This window comes from Oreochromis niloticus, linkage group LG20 (genome assembly GCF_001858045.2).
Source record: "Oreochromis niloticus isolate F11D_XX linkage group LG20, O_niloticus_UMD_NMBU, whole genome shotgun sequence".
NCBI classification, from domain to species: domain Eukaryota; kingdom Metazoa; phylum Chordata; class Actinopteri; order Cichliformes; family Cichlidae; genus Oreochromis; species Oreochromis niloticus.
The window spans coordinates 10,183,796-10,205,259 of NC_031984.2; the positions used below are offsets into that span (position 1 = coordinate 10,183,796).

The 21,464-nt window shown below is 40.0% G+C and overlaps 1 protein-coding gene across 1 annotated transcript; it reads right to left on the minus strand.

Annotated features, from left to right (window-relative positions):
• Window positions 1-1,603: 1,603 nt before the first annotated feature.
• Window positions 1,604-20,739, minus strand: LOC100690792 (oxysterol-binding protein-related protein 2). The gene is made up of 14 exons (XM_025901706.1): window positions 20,601-20,739; window positions 20,169-20,314; window positions 19,984-20,056; window positions 16,745-16,820; window positions 13,615-13,749; window positions 13,234-13,331; window positions 12,965-13,147; window positions 11,325-11,432; window positions 11,149-11,238; window positions 10,938-11,064; window positions 10,376-10,495; window positions 8,627-8,750; window positions 7,214-7,304; window positions 1,604-5,948 (listed from the first exon to the last, which is right to left on the minus strand). The coding sequence occupies exons 2-14, from the start codon at window positions 20,203-20,205 to the stop codon at window positions 5,846-5,848; spliced, it is 1,365 nt and encodes a 454-aa protein (XP_025757491.1). The 5' UTR covers window positions 20,206-20,314; window positions 20,601-20,739; the 3' UTR covers window positions 1,604-5,845.
• Between the last annotated feature and the right edge of the window lie 725 nt (window positions 20,740-21,464).

A 21,464-nucleotide genomic window follows, 5' to 3' on the forward strand; every position in this document is an offset into this window, starting at 1 on the left:
GGTGCGCAGATCCCATCAAACCAGAGCTGGGAGGTCAGAAACTCTCACATATCCAGCTTTAAAATAAAATGCAGGCTTCAGGTTTGGCATTTAGCAAGTGGATGACAATAATATTATTCGGATGCAACTTTGCCAACTGCCTCTGAGTAAATCTTGAGAGGATAAAAGGAAGATGAAGGCTGTAATTATGGTCTCACGTGATAGTCTTCTTGCACATCTGTAATTATGATTATTAATAATATTATTATTATTATGAAGGCAACAAGTTCAGCTGCAGCTCTGTTTTGACACTCAAATTCACTTCACACCATCTTTGCCTTTGCGTGAAATAAAAAAATAAATAGCTTTCTGTGACTTTGTGGTGAAGTCCAACTTTTAGGCATAGGGTCAGCATTAAGAAGCAGGTGAACTCGCACTTCGCCCAGTTTCTTCACATTAATGGGCTAAAAGCCAGAAGCCAGAAAAGTAAATATGGGACAGGATAAAACAGAAATTAGCTGCAAAGTTTTGAACCACTTAAGAATAATCACCTTTGCATTTCATTGCTTTAATATTACACACAGCACATAGGAGCCTGTATCACTGGCTCATGTGAGCAGCCCTACCGTGTGCATTATTGTTTAATAAAGCTGGTGTGCTACAAATGTTAGTTTTCATGATGCAATAAATGTGTAAAACTGTTTCTTTTGTCCCTAAATACTTAGAGATTCACATTTTTTTGGCACTGCACAGCACAATAAATGGTGGGTTTAAAAAATGTATTGACTCATCTGTCTAGGAATTTGAAATTTTTAAACACAGCCCAGAGGTCTCAGAGGCTCAAAATTAAATGTTTTTTTCTTCTTTCAGCTGCTTCCTTTACGGGTCGCCGGAGCGGATCATCTGCCTCGATCTCACCTTATTTGTAGCGTCCTCCCACGTTGCATCAACCCTTTGAATTCCTCCTTCACTACATCCACTAATCTTCTCTGAGGTCTTCCTGTCTACCAGCTCCATATTCAGCATTCTTTGTTTAGTATACTCACCATGCCTCCTCTGCACATGTCCAAACCATCTCTAACTTTGTCTCCAAACTGCTCGACCTGAACCGTCCCTCTGATGTTCTCATTTCTAATCCTGTCCACTCTCCCAGTGCAAATCTTAATCTCTTCAGGTCTGCCTCCTGTCTTTTATCACTACCATCTTGTAAACCTTCCCTTTCACACTATCCCTCTGTCACAAACCATGTGCTCCACCCTTCCTGCACTCATTTCTTCACTGTTCATGTACTGTCTGTTGCTTTGGATGGTTGACCTAGGTATTTAAACTCATCTACCTTCCCAACTCTGCTCCTTGCAGTATTCTATTTTTGCTTCTGCTGATGTTTATTCCTCTTCTCTATAAAGCATCCATAGCTCTCCAGGGTCTCTCCCACCTGCTTGCTACTCTTACTACAGATCACAGCATCATCTACCAACATCAATACCAGTACACTTCTTTTCCATTATTATGTACACAACTAAAAATGACCTAAAAATGAAAAGATAAAAATGAAAAGTAGTGTTGTGTGGTGGTTATGAGAAAAAAAACATCTAGAGAGAATAACCAGATTTTCCAACAAGGATTTTGTAGTCCATAATTTATTTCTTAAATATGCTTTGTATGCATATGGCTGTGTGGATACCAGTATGAAGAGGAAAGGAAACAACAGATCGACAAACATACAATGTAAACATTTTCAAATAGAGGCTCGAAAAAGAGACAGCAGGGGATAAAACAAGATCGGATCAGATTGATCCTGCAGCTCTGAGCAGCTGCAGGAGTCACAAAGTGCTTTGAATTCAGAGTAAAGACACGAGCAGCAGCAGAGGGAAGACATGATGTGGGATATCTCACCGTACATATGTGCACAGGACAGTGAGCATTTGAAATGTGCAGTTTAATGCAACACTAGTGCTTAGAAACAAAAAGAAACTACTGTGAGCATTTTACTACCAGCACACAATATTCATTACCTGCTGCCTCTGTAGTGTCTCCAGCACACAGGCTGCTAGCTAAAGAGTGTTTTATTTCACATTTCAGGAGGGTAGACTAGAAGGATCAGTTTGCATAGGTTCATGATGCCAACAGCATCCCATCTTATTTGCTTTTAACTGTGTCTGAAAGCACGGCTCCGATTGGTGATTTAAAAAAAAAAATGCCTTCAAAGTGTTACTCAGCCACGTGAAAAAGGCGTCAAAATGATGCAGCTTTGTCTTTAAGGGGACAGATTATGCTCATTCCCAGCTTCCTGTTTTCTTTCTTGGACTCTAGTAGAGTAGCTTTGCATGACTCACAGTTCATAATAATCCCATCTTACACATGGCCCATTCAGTTCACTCTGTGTTTAAATCACAGAAAACATAAAAGACATACACAGCAACAGGGACGTCACCCAGTGTTGAATGAAGTCCTGCTATGAAGCCTCGAGTTGAACATTTTCATTACTTTAGTGTTTTGAAATCAGGTGTGAGGAACGAGACGCAGCTCTGACTATCGATTACATGACCATAAGTTACCAAAATGACTTAATGCTTTATTAAACATGATCTGAATCTAGTACATGACTCTATAAACACACCAGCAAACTGTTTACTGAGTAAGCGAGGATTCAGGTCGCCCTCTGGTGGCCATTAAAAAGACTACAGGGTTTAAATACAAAGCTACAGCTATCTTTTATACTTTCTACATCTGAACAAAGTGTTTATCTCAGAACTACTGTTCTTCTGATTGGCTGCTCCTTGCAGGTGGGTGGGGCCTTAGTGCCTAGGGCCATAGCTGTTGACCAAATTAGGGATATCCACTCTTACTAGCATCACACAAGTGAAGAGTAGAAAAAAAAAGTCTGAAAATGAGTGTTTATAGCAGTCTGAACTTTTGGCTCACAGGGATCATTGTACAAACAAAGGGCACAATACAGTCACTTTAAAGCCGAGGTGTTCAAACTATGGAGTGAACCTTTCATGGTGGAGCAGTGAGATAGATGTCTCTACTCTTTCTCTCAGGACAATGTGAACACATGGCTGTAAATTTTTTTTTTTTTTTTTTTTTTTTTACATTTTTAGTGTTAGTTTAACTTATATTTCCAGAGGATATCATTATGTAAATATCCAACAATCCATTCAGAACAAAGGATGTCCTCTATCACTGCAGAACTTGCCTGAGAATTTTTACATTATCTACAGTATTAAAGTATCCCTGTCGCAGTGGCCTGCACGTCCATGGGTACAACCCTCCAAAAAACCTTGGAATAACTAATTTGGCGTAGTTTTTGATGGCGGGCATTTGCTAAAAATTAAAAAAAAGAAAAGAAAAAGAAAACAGGACTCAAGCTGTAGTTGAAAGCTTATTAACCATTTTCATGGAAACATTATCATACGTGTTTACGGTCCTATAAGCTCCAAAGTGAAGTTAGAGCAGAAAATCAGTGTGTTCATTATTATAAGTATTACCTATGATGTTTAATATTGTTTGGCAGCACTGAGGCTCAGAGCATTATTAAAAATATGTATTTAATGCAGTGTTTACACTTGGTTTTAAAAAGCCACTCTGGAAATTGGATCACAAGTGAACAGTCAAGATTCATCACAGTGTTGCCTCCATGGATCGGACCACATGTGCTCAGACTTCCTTACAATCTGTGTTACCTCCATTAGAAGGTCAAAGTGCCCCAAGTATTCACCTGTCTGTCATCAGTCAAGAGTCTGGAGAGTCCAGATGTAGAGACTGGCAGGCAAAGTTTTAAAAATGGTGCACAAAACAAAAAGAAAAACCACCACGTCCTGGCTTGATGGTTTATAAGAGATGAAAGTAGCCACTCTGATGTCATGCAGCTGTTATAGAAACCTCAACATCAGCGTTTTAGCCGCCACGATATCTGGATGAGAGGGTCGAGTGATGAGTGATGAGTTAAGGGTAGCAAGCTTTGTCAGAAAGTTGCATACATTAACTGCAAGAGACGCATATCTGCAAACTAGAGCTGAATGGCGCACAAATAAAAATAAAGAAAATAAGGAACACAGACTTATAGGATTGTTTGAACAATTAACAGCACAGCAAACTGCATAATTTGTCAGATAATCTAACTAAAAATGCTCCAACAGCCTGTAGTGACACCTGCCAAACGAATTTATCCCCAACTTTTAGCCTCGCTAGCATCGAAAGTTTAAAAGATAAAAATAAAATAAGAGGGGATCAAAGAAAGAAGAAGCTGTAAACACGCTTATTAATGATGTAAAGTTGGGCATTTTATCATGGGAGCCTGTGGGGACTGAGTCGTTTTTGGAGCCAGTCTCAAGTTGTTATTAGAGGGGCTGCAGTTTTTGGCACTTTGCGCTCCGGGACTGAAAATGAGGCCAACGCAGAGATGCCAAAAAAAACTCTTAATTCCTCAAGTGGAACTAAAGCTTCAGCTATGGAGACAACTTGTTTACAGCTCGTTATAGAAAAAGTGCTGTCAGTACATGTGGACAGTTGTGCTTCATAACAACAACTGGATGCAGGTGAGATGTAAGGCTGGGGGCGTGGCTGCTGTGACAGGTGTGTAGACAAAGGCAGCAGCAGCCTCACCTCACCCAAGTCACTGAGCTGGACCTTATCACTGTGTTTCTGCTATTTTGGAACATTTTAATAGAATTATCAGATAAAAGTAGGGTAGATGCAAAGGCAGAGAAAACCCTCATTAACTTCTAATGCACACCCAGAAATTAGTGAGATATACAGGCCTGAAATATGACAGAAACCACCCAGAAAAAGTCCAGAAACCAGTGGGTGGTGTCACAGTAGCTAGCTCCAACTTTATTGTTCACAGTGCCTCCCAGACCACACTGAGAGATGGTTTGACTGATCATATCAGTGGCTTATATATTCGTATTTAATGCGGTGTATTTGGACCTGACACATTTTAAAACCAAGTGTAAACGGGGTCTGACACTCTGTCCGTTCGCCCACAGATATTAACTGTGCATTGTGAACATTTTCACAGTGTGTGAGCGGTGAAGGAGCCAGGGAGGCGGCCACAGTGTCAGACTTTTTAAAACGTCTCGTCTCTGCATCCCTTTGCCTTAAAGGTTTATATAGATGCTTTTATTCTCAGTGCAGAAAAAGTTTTTTGTATGGCTTTAACTTGTGGAAATTATGATGTTGGTGAGCATGCATGCACCAGTTATTATACACATTACGTATGTTACAGCGGAGAACAATATACTGTACCAACGTATCTGTTTACTGAGGCAGTAAACGTGGTTATAAGCAGCTTTCATTTCTACTATAAGTCTCTATTCACAGAAACACTTTGTGACATTTTCTTTGACGTTAAGTGCTAACTAAAACAGACATCTAATTTCCAAATAGGTTATATAAAAGTAGCAGATGCGATTAAATAACCCCTGATATTTGAATGCAGCTTGACAGAAGTGCGTTGAACATCTACAGGTGAGATTATGGTACCTGAGTACCTGAACTAAAACTGAAAATATTTCCTTTGCATCCTCCACCAGGTAGCTCACCACGCCCCAGATCACACTGGTGGCTGCTTTTAAACCCTTGGATGAATGAATGGTGAGTAACATACATGTTTAGGGCATATAAAGAAGATGTTTGATGTTTACAGGAAGTAAACTCTACAGTTCTCCTTAATGTTACACATCTCCTGCAGACAAATGTCACAGTCAGCTGGAGATGATCTGATAACCTGTTTGAAATCAACTTTCATCGATCCTAACAAAGACAGTACCAGCGAGCGTCTGGCTGTCACGACTCACAGAGAAACAAAATGAAACCTATCAAAGAGAAGATTTTTTGTTTTAAACACCAAACACCTCCTGTGTCAATAAATGTTGGGACAGTCAGTGAAGTTCCTGTCAAAGTATCCACCTGTGTACAGCCAGTCCTCGGCTCCTGTGTGAGGGTTTGTTCCCATCTGGAACCACCTGAGGAGGCAGACAACAAGCCATATCGGTTTTTAATAACATGGTTATGAAAAATGCTACACAGCATGAGCAATTAGTGTATTGGGGACACATTAAAGGAAGTTTCCACACATTACAAATTAGAATTTGAATGCAAATTTGGTCAATCTTCCTTTTACAGTCATCTTCACTTGCTTATTATTGTTTTAGTTTTCTTCAGTCTTTATTTAACCTGTAAATGTCAGCAAAGCAGATCATTGCAGGTCTAAAACTAATTGTAGCATAAACAGACTTTGGTGTTTACGACACCAAATGTGAATCTGATATAAATGTGAAGACACCAAGAAAAACAATCTGTGGAGCAAACAATACCAACACAATCAACTGCTAAAATATGGAGAGATAATACTTTGTTTCCTTTTACATAGAGCACAATATGCACTCTGAAAGAAATCATATGATCATCTTTCTGGTAGTTCTGCTTGTTCCAACTAGCTCCATTTCAAAACGCTCCAGTTTCTTTGAAATAATATCCAATATTGAGTTTCCCAAATTACCATGATGTTGGCTAAATTCACTCCTTCTGAGCATTTAGGGAAAATATTTCAAACTTAAATAAAGAGAAGGGAGGTGCATTTCTGGAGTGATTAATTGTTTGGCCAGGACAGTCATTCACTGAGTCATCTGCAAACTGTTAGCTTATTTTAATTAGATTTGTCAATCTGACAGAATCTTTCAGTAATTAAAAGTTTATTTTTTTAGCGATTTATAATTTTTATGACCTTTATACACAATCCCAGCATTAACTGGAACAATAAACTGAAGATGCTACAAATGTTAGCTATGTGCTTCAATCAGGTAAATGGATGTCACCCACTTTATTAATTTCAGCATTATAAAGTCCTGACTCCAATAAATAAAAGCTCTATGGTTCAAATGGGTTCCAAACTAACGTCTATTTTCTAACATCTAGCTAGTTTTTTCCATCTGTAAAATATATCACTCAAGCATTGCTTGAAAATGAAATTTTGGGAGGTAGATGAATTTACACAGTTTGGACATTATAAAATAACAAAGAGTGATTTTACAAGTGGCCTCTCTCTTCATGTTGAACCTCTGCTCACTGTGTTTCATGCTAGAGGTAAAGTAAATCTGATTTGGTCTGATAATACTGACATATTCTCAAACATGAGATTGTCATGTTAAAAGTGTATGAAATCATAAAATTGGTCTATAAAAAAAAAAACCAAAAACCCAAATCTCTTTAAATCCTCAGAAAGTTTCACCTGGTTGACCACTCCTCCTCGTCCTTGGATCGTTCCCTGCGTGCGGCTCTCTGTTTCTCCTCTAAACGCTCTTTCTCAGAACTCGCCAAATCTATAAACACACAAATACAAAAGAAACTCTTTTAACCAGGTCAGACTGAAACGATAACTCTACTCCACCTTTGGCCACTGTGTTTGTATAAACTAGGAGGCTGATAATTTTGTAATCTTTCCCTATGGTCTTTTTAACATATTAGGCCTGGGTGGTATGACCAAAGATTCTAGCAGTTTTATAGTATACCATCATATTATTATTAGTTTTACTTTTGTGTAAATGGGCCTTTATATTGACTCATTCTTTTGTCAGGCATCTTTAGAATGAAACATATTTTTGAAGTCACCATAAAGAAGAAATAAACCCTAAACAAAAAAAAGCTCTTTTAGAGAAAAAATACAGTAACTACTTGAAGAACTACTTGAGATGTCATGCCACTTATTTGTTTAAAAATAAGCTCTACTGTTTCCACAGAGGAGCTGTGAACCTGAAACAAACTCCATTCTGTTTCAGAGTTTTATGGCAGAGCTGATCATGAAAGCAAAGCTGTAAAATTTTCTAGTTGATCCATGTTCATTTATTGCCACGAATTCTGAGTATTGACCAAAATAATGAGATGGTGGCTAAAAGCAGTAGAAAAGAGCTTCCTCTGTAGGGTGTCTGGGCTCTCCCTTAGAAATCGGGCCAAGAGCTCAGAGTCAAGCTGCTCCACATCTAAAGGAGTCAGTTGATGTGGTTTGGCCATCTGATTAGGATGCCTCCTTGTTAAGGTGTTTCAGGCATGTCCAACTGGGAGGAGGTCCTGCAGCAGACCCAGGACATGCTGGAGAGTTCTGCTTTCTCTGTTGGGTTGAGGATGCTTCAGTGTCCCTCCTTCAAAAGGCTGGATGAGGTGGCTGACACATCACGAAAAGTTTACTGCTCAACACTATTTTTTACTAGAAATACCTGTATAAATACACCTGTAGTGTTGATGGAGGTTACCAGGCTTATCCACTATGCTCATCTCAGAGAATTTTACTCAGATCACAAAAAATATGTTTAGGACCAACAAATTTTAAGGTATGTTATGGCTAAGGGGTAACCAGGATAAAGTCACACAGGACATGCCAGTCATAACAAACACTGGGTGAGGGTGACTTGGGTGAGATGAATCTGATTCTCAGAATCTGCCAACTCATTCCTGCTTGTCATTTTATCACCTGTTAAGCTCACTGTAGACCAAAATGACCCTCAGGGCACCAGGAATTATCCCGGTGCACTTGACGGGCCCCTGTTCCACAGTTTTAGAGGCTTATAGTGTCCTGGTCACTAAAAAGTACACATGTACAGTTTCAGCTGTTCTCTTTTCCCTCGTGTTCATGTGAGGTTGACGTTACCTATGTCGCCATTCTCCATCGCTCTGATGTCAGGCCTCAGCCGGCAGTCTGTTGGTGACAGTAGTCTCTCCATGCTGGGCTCCAGCTCGTTTAGTGTTATGGCAAAGCTGGTGAAGTTATACATCTATAAAAAGGGAGAAACGGCTTTGTTTACAAAGTGCTACATTTGATTATTTAACAAATTTTAAGTAATACTCTGCTTCAAGAGCACATTTTTATTCTTGACCTTGACCTTAAGTGCAGCTCTGAGTCAGTCACAGATAATCAAAATATAGGTATTTTTTTATCCAATACTTTACACGAACTGGTCCAGTGACAACTGAACAACATCACCTCACTTTTCCAGATGTCCATCTTTTATATTATCTACATGAATGAAATACCAACTAGGGGCGGTAACCATTTTTAAACATTCAAGAAAAATGAATTAAAAAAATATGTTCTAGTATTTGGGCCAATTTTTTTGTCCCAATACATATAGATTTTATTATCATTTTTAATGGCACCTAGCAGAATGTTATGCGCTCCTATTGCCACAATGTGTTTCAAAAGTTATACAAAAATGGAAAATAAAATATGAAATAACATTTGGTGTGAACTCCATGAGGTAAAGCTAGCATGTCACACGTCTTCCACAGTTATACATATGTGAGAGCAGTTTGTGTGGTCATTCCATAGGAAAAATATCACCAAGGTCTCCCACCTGACACCCAAGACCCTCAGAATGAGCCGTGCATCTGTACAATACCTTCAGCATAACCTCTACGTCACAGGTACATCGTAATGGCAAACTCTTATGAAACCCAACATTGTAACTTGCACAGTAACCTGACATGTGCTTCCCTACAGGTCACCAGTGTAGGAGGTAGAGTGACACCTCTCACATGCTGAAGTGTCCTTGGGCTAGGTAGTTGTGTGTGAATTTTAAAAAGCACTTAGGCTAAGATAAAAGCACTGAATCAGTGTGACTCGGTGAATGAGACCTGTAGAAACCGCTTTGAGTGCTCAACTGAGTAGAAAGGCTGTTTATATGAACCAGTCCATTTACTGCGACTGGCCCCCTGTTTCACCTATTTACATCGACTACCACTTTCAACCACCTCGACCATTTTCTCTCTAGACCAGAAATGGTTGAGGAATCATGGTAATGTGAAGCACACATGGTAGGGCGTATCTAAGCAGAACTGATTTTTCTGTCTGTTCAGACAGCAGTACTTTTCCTGAATGCTTTTTGCTACTGTGATACACCAAATACCCCCATAAAGCTCGTCTTCTCTTCTTTTCAAAACCATTTGAATTTTGTCTATAACACAAACAGTAAGGGAGTTATGGCCATAAAAACGGGCCCTCTGCTCGGTTCAATGGTGAAAAAGACTCAAGTCATCTCATTTTTTCCAGGATTTTTAAACCCTCAAAAGAGGCATGAAATCTTCAGGACTGAAAAGCAGATTTAAGCTCTGTTACAAATGATCATGAGATCAATGAAGTGCTTCCCTTTAAAGCTTAGTAAAGTTACACTTTGGGCACTCTTTGTGCAAAAAGACGAGCAACGTGAAGCAGGAAATTTCAAAGAAAGCACCATGTGATTGTGTAATTTTGCATGGCCTCATTAAATATACTAAAGCAAGCTCATTATGAGAGTGTGAGGTAGGAATTTTTATTATAATATGGCTGATTTTATACAGTCAAATACTTTCCAGTGATAACTGAACAATATTTCTGCAGGAAATGTCCAACTCCATCACCGACCTGTGCTGAGTGAGCGGGCCGAGGTGTTATCCTCCACAGTAAGGCACTTCCTGGTATCACAGTCACAGTCTCTTGAACTTCTGGCATCTCATCTGCCTCCTCTGCTTCACAGCTACGCTCCTACACACACAGAAACAGACACACAGCCAGTTAAACAACCCCGTCTAACGAGTTTGGGTTTACATTACAAACAGTTCATGTGCAAACGGGTGATTCACAGAACTACGGTCGCCACAAATTCAACACGTCTCTCAAGCAACGATGCATGTCATTGCAAGACATCATGGATCAGTGCTGGCAATGATCTAATCAACACTACACTCTCAACATAACTAGACAACAGCAGCAGCACACTACAGATATCAATACACTTTCACCTTACCTTCTACTAAAGCCACTGCATGTTATTGTGAAAGGAAAAGATGCCGTTTGAGAGAAGAATTTCAGAGTTGTCAGAAAAAGTCACACATCAAACATGTTAAAGAGAAACGTGAGAGCAAACTCAGAGGCATTTCATCTCAGGTTTCAGTAAAAGCAGAAACACCTGTCGGCTGATCCTCACCTGTCTCAGCTTCTTTGACTCGCCCCCGCTCTTCTTCTCCGACTTCTTGTACGCTTCGTAAACCTTGGGGTCCACGCTGTACATGCACTCTGTCCATTTCCCATAGATAACTCGCCGCTTCTTCTTACTGTTTCAACAACAACAAACTCCATTTAGAGAAAACCAACACAACTAAAATTCACAGACAGTGATGACGTGGTTACGTTCTTACCTTTTATCTTGGATATGACCTTCTACTTTGTGCAGTTCCTTTCCAAACATCCCACAGGGTTTGAAGTTTAGGACACACTTATCACCCGTCCTGAAAAATTAAAGGCAAAATTATTGTTCAATAAATATCAGTGTTTCAACAAAAAGCTGTAAGTTTTCAATAAAAGTTTCCATTACCTGTGGTTGACTATCTCTACAGTTCCATACTGTTCAATCCAGAGTTTTCCCAGGATGATGTTATGCACACAGCACATTGGATTCGTCCACGTGTAAGCTTCTTTATGTCTGTCACGAAATTACAACATCTTAAACGAACAGTTCGACATTTTCGAAATATTAATAAAAACTGCAGCACTCACAATTACGTATATAATGTGTTTAATATAACACAGCAGTGAGAAAAAAAATAAGAAAAGATATGAATCAGCCCGTGGCTTTCCCCTGCCGTGATATATCAAATACATGAAATACAAAACTGTCAGTGCTGAAGTTTAGTATTACGCGAGTTAAGCATGCTCTGTTTTTTTTTCTAAAATGACATATACATGTGAGAAGATTTTCACACAATTTGTGAAGTTAGCTTTTTACTCGACAACCCAAAAGAAGTGGGAAATAACCAGTAAAGCTTATTTTTCAGCAGGGAATATATTAATAAAACCCACATTTTATCTGTCAAACACTCAGCTTATTACATTTCATTGAACTAATAACTCTGCTGAATACAAGCTTAAGGAAGACAGATTTTTATATCAATGGTTCATCAATTCACATCTAAATATAATTTAGAAGTCTCAAAATACAACTGTTCTTAATTAAATACACTTACTGCTCATCCATAACAATAACTCTGAAGATTTTGTTAACCCATTAGATGCCAACTGAATCTTAATCAACTGAAACCTCAGTTTCATATGATCGCCACCTTCTTTGTAAACCTCCTTTTCGTCAGTGTACATAAGTTTAACTACATATTTTATCCCTGAGATAAGTCAACATAAAAAAAGAAGCGCAAGTTTAACAATATGTATCAGTTTCTGTACGTGAAAAAAGAAATCCTGGCGCAATAAATAAAATAAAAATTACATGAAAAGTTCTGGCCTGTCATTACCCAGACTGTTCTGTAATTCTAGTTTTTATTAATTCCCTGTGGACCCACTCTAAAAAAAAGTGGGAAATTTCTATATTAGTTCATTTTAATTGTTTATCTATTACTTAATTATGCTGTCGTAGTACGAATAACCACAAGGAAGGTCCTTGTCAGTAGGAAAAGGTGTAAAACTGAAAATGTAAAAAAAACTATGATCTGAAAACCTCACAGAGAAAGCTTCTTCAACGTCACAAACATCCAATAATTAACTGGACTGAAGTTAGGGGAAAATTGGGGAAAATTGCTCTGTGTCAAACGTCAACAGAGTCAGTTTACAGCACTCATGTTCAATCTGATAATACTGTGTGTAGATAAATTCCATGTATCAGCACATCTAAAGCTCTCTAGTTAACATAATTTCTTGCTTGTTCAGTCCATAAGTTAAATCCGGATCATTTGAGGTTTTGTTTATAGTTTTGATGAGTTAATTAGAACCAAGTCCAGAGGAACTTTGAGAGCTTTGAGCAGACCCAGATTAGTCGTTTAACCCTTTCACATTACTACGCTAATCTAACCAGCTGCTGCTTGCGGCTTCTTCAACGTGAATGAACATGAGGTCATCCAAAGTTCAACATTATGAAAGTTTAATAATGCCGCTAAAAGCCTAGCACCAGCAGAAAAGTGGGTGAGCGTGCAGAACGCTAGATCAATAACTGCAGGGAAATCTCACTTTAGTAACTCCAGCGTCATGGTGCCTTTAGGTTCAGCCTCCACACTTTTGCCCCAGAACTTGAGTTTTGGGTAGATAGAGCCATGAAACTCAAATTCTTTCTTCAGCGACTCGGCGTGGAAGGCACTGATGGGAGGGTGGTGGCTCACCTGCTCCGAGATCAATCTGTAGCCTTCGTCCTCCCTTAAAAAAGATGATTTGAAATAACTGGATGACCTGAAGTATCATCGTAAAGGCATAACGAAGCTTCAACCCATCCTCTCCAATACCTTGTGAGTTCATAGGTCTCCCCCAGTAAAGGATTGAAAGGCTTTCCAGTCCTCTCCCATTGAGATGCTACAGCCGAAACAGCAAATGCAGCAACAACCTGTCACAGAGACGTAACATGAATCAGAGCCGGGCTGCAGCCACTGACAGCAAGTGAAAAGTCATTTTTCAAGCAAAAATAAGAAAACAATCCCTTATTCCTGCTTTTCTAGTGTTTATTTTGGGTTTATTTTTGGTTCATGCACTTAAAAAAAAAAAAGAGCTTTAAACAGTTCATTATTTCCCCTAGCAATGTTCAGAGGAAATGTATTTCTGGGAGAAATTTAAATACACTGACAGTATTTTTAAAACATCACAACATCACGTGTGTGTGTTGCCTCTACCTGCATGCGGTCTATGGAGTCCGATAAACTGCAGGCTTTGTGGATGAGGTGAGTGTGCTCCATGTACTCTGAGATTCTCTGGAGAAAGCTGAGCGGTTCGTTAAACACGACCGGCATTGCTATTTTGGACAGCTCCTGTGGCAGCACAACAAAAACAATCAATCACTCTCATTCAGAAAAATAACTACAACAAAAAGGTGACAAAGACTCAAAGGCTGACAGAAACTACCTCACTTCAAACAACTTATGCAACACATTACTTAACTTACAACAAACATTCACTGGTTTTAAAAAGCAGGAGTAACAATAGCACAACATTCACATTTACAGTTCAGATGTTCATTTATCTATTTTGGTTATTTTGAAATGACTTCCAGAAGCAAATGTAGAGACAAGTTCAGTCATGAGTGATTTTGTAACAGAGAGATTAAGTAACCAAAAGCACTCAGTTATTCAAAGTTGACCTGTTATGCTTTCACCTTGCTGTCTGCAAATATGTAAATTTCCCTAATATGGTCATCGCAGCTCGAGTGTGACCACAAAAGCTCTGTCCACACGGTTACAAGGAGCATTCAATCAGAAGACAGTTGGATTAGAGGGATGGGATAAGACAAATACGGATTATTTCTAACCTAATTGTGCAAAGCAGCTCTACTATAGTCCAAGAATAAAAATGTGAAGCTGGAAATGAGCAGAATAGGAAAATATAATCACTCCAATCTTAAATATGATCAACCTATCTCTAATAATCGGCTATGTACTGCAGGCCTTCAAGCTGGCTGTAGTTAAACCTTTACTTAAAAAGCCATCTCTAGACCCAGCTGTCTTAGCTAATTATAGGCCAATCTCCAACCTTCCTTTCATATCAAAAATCCTTGAAAGAGTAGTTGTCAAACAGCTAACAGATCACCTGCAGAGGAATGGCTTATTTGAAGAGTTTCAGTCAGGTTTCAGAGCTCATCACAGCACAGAAACAGCTTTAGTGAAGGTTACAAATGATCTTCTTATGGCCTCTGACAGTGGACTCATCTCTGTGCTTGTCCTGCTAGACCTCAGTGCAGCGTTCGATACTGTTGACCATAATATTCTATTAGAGTGGTTTGTATCATATCTATCTAATAGACTCCAATTTGTTCATGTAAATGGAGAGTCCTCTTCACACACTAAGGTCAATTATGGTGTTCCACAGGGTTCAGTGCTAGGACTAATTCTATTTACATTATACATGCTTCCCTTAGGCAATATCATCAGAAGACATTGCATACTTTTCACTGTTATGGAGATGACACCCAACTCTATCTGTCCATGAAGCCAGGTAACACACACCAATTAGTTAAAACTGCAGGAATGTCTTAAAGACATAAAGACCTGGATGTCCTCTAACTTTCTGCTTCTTAATTCAGATAAAACTGAGGTTATTGCTTTCGGCCCTGAAAATCCTAGAAATATGATATCTAACCAGATTCTTACTCTGGATGGCATTACCTTGGTCCCCAGTAGCACTGTGAGGAACCTTGGAGTGATTTTTGACCAGGATATGTCCTTCAGTGCACATATTAAACAAATATGTAAGACTGCTTTCTTCCATTTGCACAACATCTCTAAAATTAGAAATATCCTGTCTCAGAGTGACGCTGAAAAACTAGTTCATGCATTTATTACTTCCAGGCTGGACTACTGTAATTCATTATTATCAGGATGTCCTAAAAACTCCCTGAAAAGCCTTCAGTTAATCCAAAATGCTGCAGCAAGAGTCCTGACAGGGACTAGAAAGAGAAGCATATTTCTCCTGTTTTGGCTTCCCTTCATTGGCTTCCTGTTAAATCCAGAATTGAATTCCAAATCCTGCTCCTCACATACAAGGTCTTAAATAATCAGGCCACATCTTATCTTAATGACCTTGTAGTACCATATCACCCCATTAGAGCAATTCGTTCTCACACTGCAGGCTTACTTGTTGTTCCTAGAGTATTTAAAAGTAGAATGGGAGGCAGAGCCTTCAATTTTCAGGCCCCTCTTCTGTGGAACCAGCTTCCAGTTTGGATTCGGGAGACAGACACTATCTCTACTTTCAAGATTAGGCTTGAAATTTTCCTTTTTGCTAAAGCATATAGTTAGGGCTGGATCAGGTGACCCTGAATCCTCCCTTAGTTATGCTGCAATAGGTGTAGACTGCTGGGGGATTCCCATGATGCATTGAGTATTTCATTTTCAGTCACCTTTCTCACTCATTATGTGTTAACAGGCCTCTCTGCATTGAATCACACTTGTTATTAATCTCTGTCTCTCTTCCACAGCATGTCTGCCATGCTGTCTTCCTTCTCTCACCCCAACCGGTCGTAGCAGATGGCCCCTCCCCTCCCTGAGCCTGGTTCTGCCGGAGGTTTCTTCCTGTTAAAAGGGAGTTTTTCTTTCCCACTGTTGCCAAAGTGCTTGCTCATAGGGGGTCATATGATTGTTGAGTTTTTTCTCTGAATGTATTATTGTAGGGTCTACCTTACAATATAAAGCACCTTGAGGCAACTGTTGTTGTGATTTGGCGCTATATAAATAAAACTGAAATGAACTGAACTCCAAGTTTGGAGAAAATCTCAGAAGCGGCTGTGTACAGTTTTTAGGCTGTAGTTTTCTTTTCTCACAGTTTAATTTGGAGATTGTGAAAACCAGAGATGACATAACAGGGACACAGCTAGAAACTAGTAGAAACCTATAGGCTAAATCAGATATCTCGCCCCTGCCCCTAAAGACAGCTGAACCAGGATTCATATGAGCACATCGTGTTGCTGCACCGATGCATGCACACAGCTGAAGTTCACAACAGTGATGAGACGTATTTCCACTTCTTAGTGCAGTAAAGCTGTTGTAATTAGTAATTATAACTACAGGTACTGACACTCTGGACAGACCATTAATGAAGCTATAATATCACGCAACTTTGTGTATTCATAATAAAGGTAATACTTGGGTTTATTTTTGATCAAACTCACCCAGCAGGTTTTATTCAGACACAACAGGTGATTTTTGTTATGTGCAGTTTATTGTCACAGTGACCACAGAAAAGAAAATCATAGATTCAAGATCAGCACCCAGTAATATTACTGGAGACAGATATGAGTTTGGTAGGACTCACCATGCCAATGCATTTCTTCAGAATATTCCAAACACTGAAGTTATTTCTGGAGATCATTTCAGCTGGCAGCTTTTTCCTGGATCGAATAAGAAAAATGATATTAAGCAACAAAAACTGTTTTAATAGATATCAAGGCTATTATCAATTCTGCTTAGAGCTCATGTTTCTCATTAGTTCTCTTATTGATTCCTAAACAATTTTCTTTGTGGAAAAATAAGCCTATAAATCTTTTCAGCATCAACGTGTCTTTTATTGCCAGAGTGTGAACACAGTAGATAGAGACTGAGGAGTGCAAATATTCTGATGTAATGAGTTTGACTGTTGTTTCCTAATGTGAAGCATGCAGGTATTTATAGAGGCAACTCGCAGCCTGCTTTTTGATTGCCATCCTCATCGCTGCACCAGCAGTAACTCCAAATGCTCTGCAGAGGAAGCGTTTGTAAGCTGACAGTTTAAAAATGTGGTTGCAATGCTCTCTGGTCACTACCATGAGCGTTCCTTCAAAGGGACTGACAGAAAAATAAATGACCCAGCATACAGTATCACTCACACACACACACAGGCGACAAAAACAACTCTGTGTCTTGAGCCAACATGTTTACCATTACAGCAATTGCTCAGGTGCCAGTCAGACTCACATCCTGACAAATATGTTTTTAGTGTTCTCTCCCTGCAAAGGAACTGGTCAAATACTTGTTTTTTTTATATCATGCTATTTACAGCAGTTCTCAGAGGAGGGGACTGGAAACAGATAGTTTATAATCACTAATTAGCAAAACCTAACATTCATGTCTTTGGGAGGAGGCTGAAATATCAGGTGAGAGCATCCTAACTCCACATGACCATCCACCTCTGGAACGTCTAGTGCAGAGGTGTCCAGAGACCTTCTGGCAGAGGACAGCGATGGCAGAGTTGGAAGAGCAGACAAAACCTATTGCAGCCACTGGGGTTGATGTGATCTTCTCTAAACTAGTCTAATCTAATCTGTTACACTCGAATAAAGCAGCTCTGGCAACATTATTCACACTGGGTCAGCTGATACAGAGGATGCCCAATGTTCTGCATGATGCAAAATGCCACAAATTTCAGTTAATTTAAAATATGCTTAATTTTTTGAAGAATGTAATTCACAGTTTTAAATTAGTCTTAAATACACACATAATATCTTTTATCGTCTGAGGTTGATTATAACTGTCCTCCGACTACTCAGATTTTTTACTCCAGTTCGAGTATCTAGTAGTAAATTAGTTGTCAGTACAACGCTTTTTATGTTAATATAACATTAGTGGACATTGGTACTAACATGCATTACATGGACTATGTAATACACAACTGGCAGATGATATATGGTTATTGGTTTAATGGAGAGATGCAACACTATTCTTTTAAATAATATCCCCTCGTTTTCTGATTTAATTAGAGTGTTTTAATACAAAGTAGTTCCCAAATCGTGCACCCAAACATTAATATTGTCAATACACAAAAAAATAGTGAATAACTTTTAAATTTACTATATTAGTACATATCAACAGCCCTAACTAATAGTGAGGGGAAGAGAATTTGGGAAGAAGTGAAACTGATCACTTTTACCATCTAAAGAAAAAGAAAACAGGCAATTTAAGCCACCGATGTCGTGGCTTCAGCTGGACTCAGGATGTCAACAGCCTTCAGCTCGAGTGTGCCATTAATAGAGAACAACTAATGCTAACATGGTGGCAAGCAATTTAAAGAGGCAAGAGGAAACCAAGCATCCATTCAGCGAGAGACTTTGCCTACTGTGAAAGAGCACAGTATGTAAACCACAGGCAGCAATAACATTTGTTTGACTGTGTAAAAAGTGTCTGATAAGGAGGTGGATGCACGTTATAGTTCACCTCATTATAGTCTGTGAATACAGGCAAACATTGGAATCTTGGTTTTCTCTTTTTTTCTTTTGAAAATTACTAAATGTGTATATATTCAAGGATTCCAAGGTGTTTGATGTCATTCTAACACACGTATTCACATGAGGTGAAACAAAATTGAGCACCTAGTAATCCGTGTAAAAGCCAAGAGAACACAAAAGAGCAATACAGGAAAAAAGAAAAAGAAAAAGTATATACAGTGTCAGTACAAATAAGACCATTTTCTAAAAATAATGAAATTGTGTGCAGTGGAAAGACAAGTGGCTTTATATGTCTGTTTCCTCTAGCTGGGAGCAGCAGAGACTACAGAGCACCACCAGAGTTCAACCGTCTTGCAGCCTGAAGAAGCAGCTGTTCCTCAGTCTGGTGGTTCTGCTCTTGATGCTCCGCAGCATCCAGCCTGAGGGGAGTGGGACAAACAGTCTGTTTCCTGGGTAAGTAGGGTCTTTCAAGACAGAGAGGCCCTTTTCCTGCTAGTGTAGATGTCTGTGGTGACGGTGGTCTGGGGGCTGCTGCCAAGAATGCTCTGTGCAGCTTTCACCACCCTCTGCGGAGACTTCCTCTCTACCACAAAGCATGACATCACACAATGATGCAGGAGCACGGGACACTCTTCACCACACATCTCTAAGTTCAGAACTCATGATCGATCATCTGTCTCCATCTTATTCTATCCCTAGCACCCTCCTCGCACACACCAACCCTTTCACTCTTGCTGCTATTCTTCTGTCATAAATCATCCCGACACTTGTCTCCTCTCCTAACTACCTACAAACTCCTTTTCACCTCTCTTATGCACTGCTCATTGCTTTAAATGGTTGACCCCAGGTACTTGTGCACCTTCACTCTGTTTGCTCCTTGCAGCCTCACTAAATTTCATTACTCTTTTCTCTAGAGCATACCTCCACCTCTCCAGGTTCTTTTCCACCTGCTCCCACTCTCACTATAGATCACAATATCATCGTCAAACATCATAGCATCAGGGAGACTCCTTTATCAATCTCTCCATCACTCCTGCAAACAAGAAGGGGCTCAGTGTCAGTCCCCACCTTGAGCCTATCTGCTACTCATCATACATATCTTGTACTACCCTCACATATTTTTCTCCTTACTTCCACATGCAGTACACCAGTTCCCCTCTTGACACTCTATCCTACACTTTCTCTGGAAGTAAAGGCTGTAAATTATGAAAGGAGATACTGTAACCCTAGAAAAGACCACTTCCATCATGAGATAACCTTTCAGAGGATCGAGGTGATCACTCAGAACAGCTCTGCGTCAATGAAGTGATTATGTTTTTCCGTAATTATTCCCCGCGTGTGCACGGCCCCTCACCTGCGCTCCCACATTCCATTCTCCTGTGTGGCATCTTTAAAGCTGACCTCGCAGGAATCATCTGACTCCAGCCCTGGGGATGATGAGCAAGCGCGGGAGTAGTAGGAGAAGACAAAGTAAGTATACAGGCACAAGAAATAACTATACATAATTAACTAATTTGGGCCTTCGTCGGCATGTCTCACCTGTCTCAGCGTCGAAAAACTCCTCCTCGCTGTTCATACTGAGCAGACAAAGTAGCTGCAGGTTACTCAGAAGTCATGTTTCCACCGTTGGCCTGTCCCTGGAGCCCAGCCTCCCTCCGAGCATCACAGACAGCAGCACCCACCACCTACAACGACACCGGCAGCGTCAACACCAAGCGGGACAGTCACACATTACTCACCGTATGAGTAATGTAATCAAAACAAAAACAGCTTCCTCTCCGGCTGTCAGTCGCCGTGCTTCTCTAAATAAAAAGCCAGTAGTTAGCTTTAAGACTAGCTAACGAGCCCTTAGCATCGCTGCTGCAGATGGTGTAAATGTCTGCTGGGCAAAAAATGATGTAACAACATCAACACAGTCAACAACAAACCACCGCCGGCACTGACATTTAAACACAGCTCAGTCACATATACCTGTGAGTTCAGGTCAAATTAATGCTCCGGTAACATAAACAACCGAGGGCTGGGGTGCCTCTGGAAGTAGGCGGAAGTGGGCGGCAAGGACACCACGATTGGCAGGTTCGTCAGCCAATCAGAGCGCAGGCTGCATAGGTCCAGAAATAAAGGGCAAAGAGCAGACGTGGGGTCCAAAGGCTATTTTTGCACCTAACCAATAATGTGACATTAAAAAAGGCAACGCTGGGCTCAGGCTGGATGGACCAGACTCTTTAAATATTAATATGTATTAAGTGATTATTATAAGTTTATTATTTTATTTTATTTATACCAGCAACACAGGCGCACATAGAAGCTAAAGGGTTTGTAATCATGAGTTTAAACTGACCAAGACTTACTAAATATTTAAATAAATCTGCAGTTGTTTATATGCATGCAAATTATTTAGGCTGCAGAGCCCCTTAAATGTTAGATGTCGAGATCACTGTTGTTTTGCTCACTTAGAAGTAGTAAATCTTTATTTTTGGTAAATGGCCTGTATTTATATAGCGCTTTTACTAGTCCCTAAGGACCCCAAAGCGCTTTACATATCCAGTCATTCACCCATTCACACACTGGTGATGGCAAGCTACATTGTAGCCACAGCCACCCTGGGGCGCACTGACAGAGGCGAGGCTGCCGGACACTGGCGCCACCGGGCCCTCTGACCACCACCAGTAGGCAACGGGTGAAGTGTCTTGCCCAAGGACACAACGACCGAGACTGTCCAAGCCGGGGCTCGAACTGGCAACCTTCCGATTACAAGGCGAACTCCCAACTCTTGAGCCACGATCGCCCCCATATTTTTAAATATGTAACATTAACTGTACCTTAATTTGTACA

Excerpts from the sequence above, each read along its gene's own strand:
- LOC100690792 (XM_025901706.1), bottom strand. The coding sequence starts at position 20,205 with ATGAACAGCGAGGAGGAGTTTTTCGACGCTGAGACAG. Across the intron at positions 13,148-13,233 it reads GAGACCTATGAACTCACAAG|GGAGGACGAAGGCTACAGAT; the intron begins GTATTGGAGAGG and ends ATCTTTTTTAAG. Across the intron at positions 8,751-10,375 it reads GGCCCGCTCACTCAGCACAG|ATGTATAACTTCACCAGCTT; the intron begins GTCGGTGATGGA and ends CCCTTTTTATAG.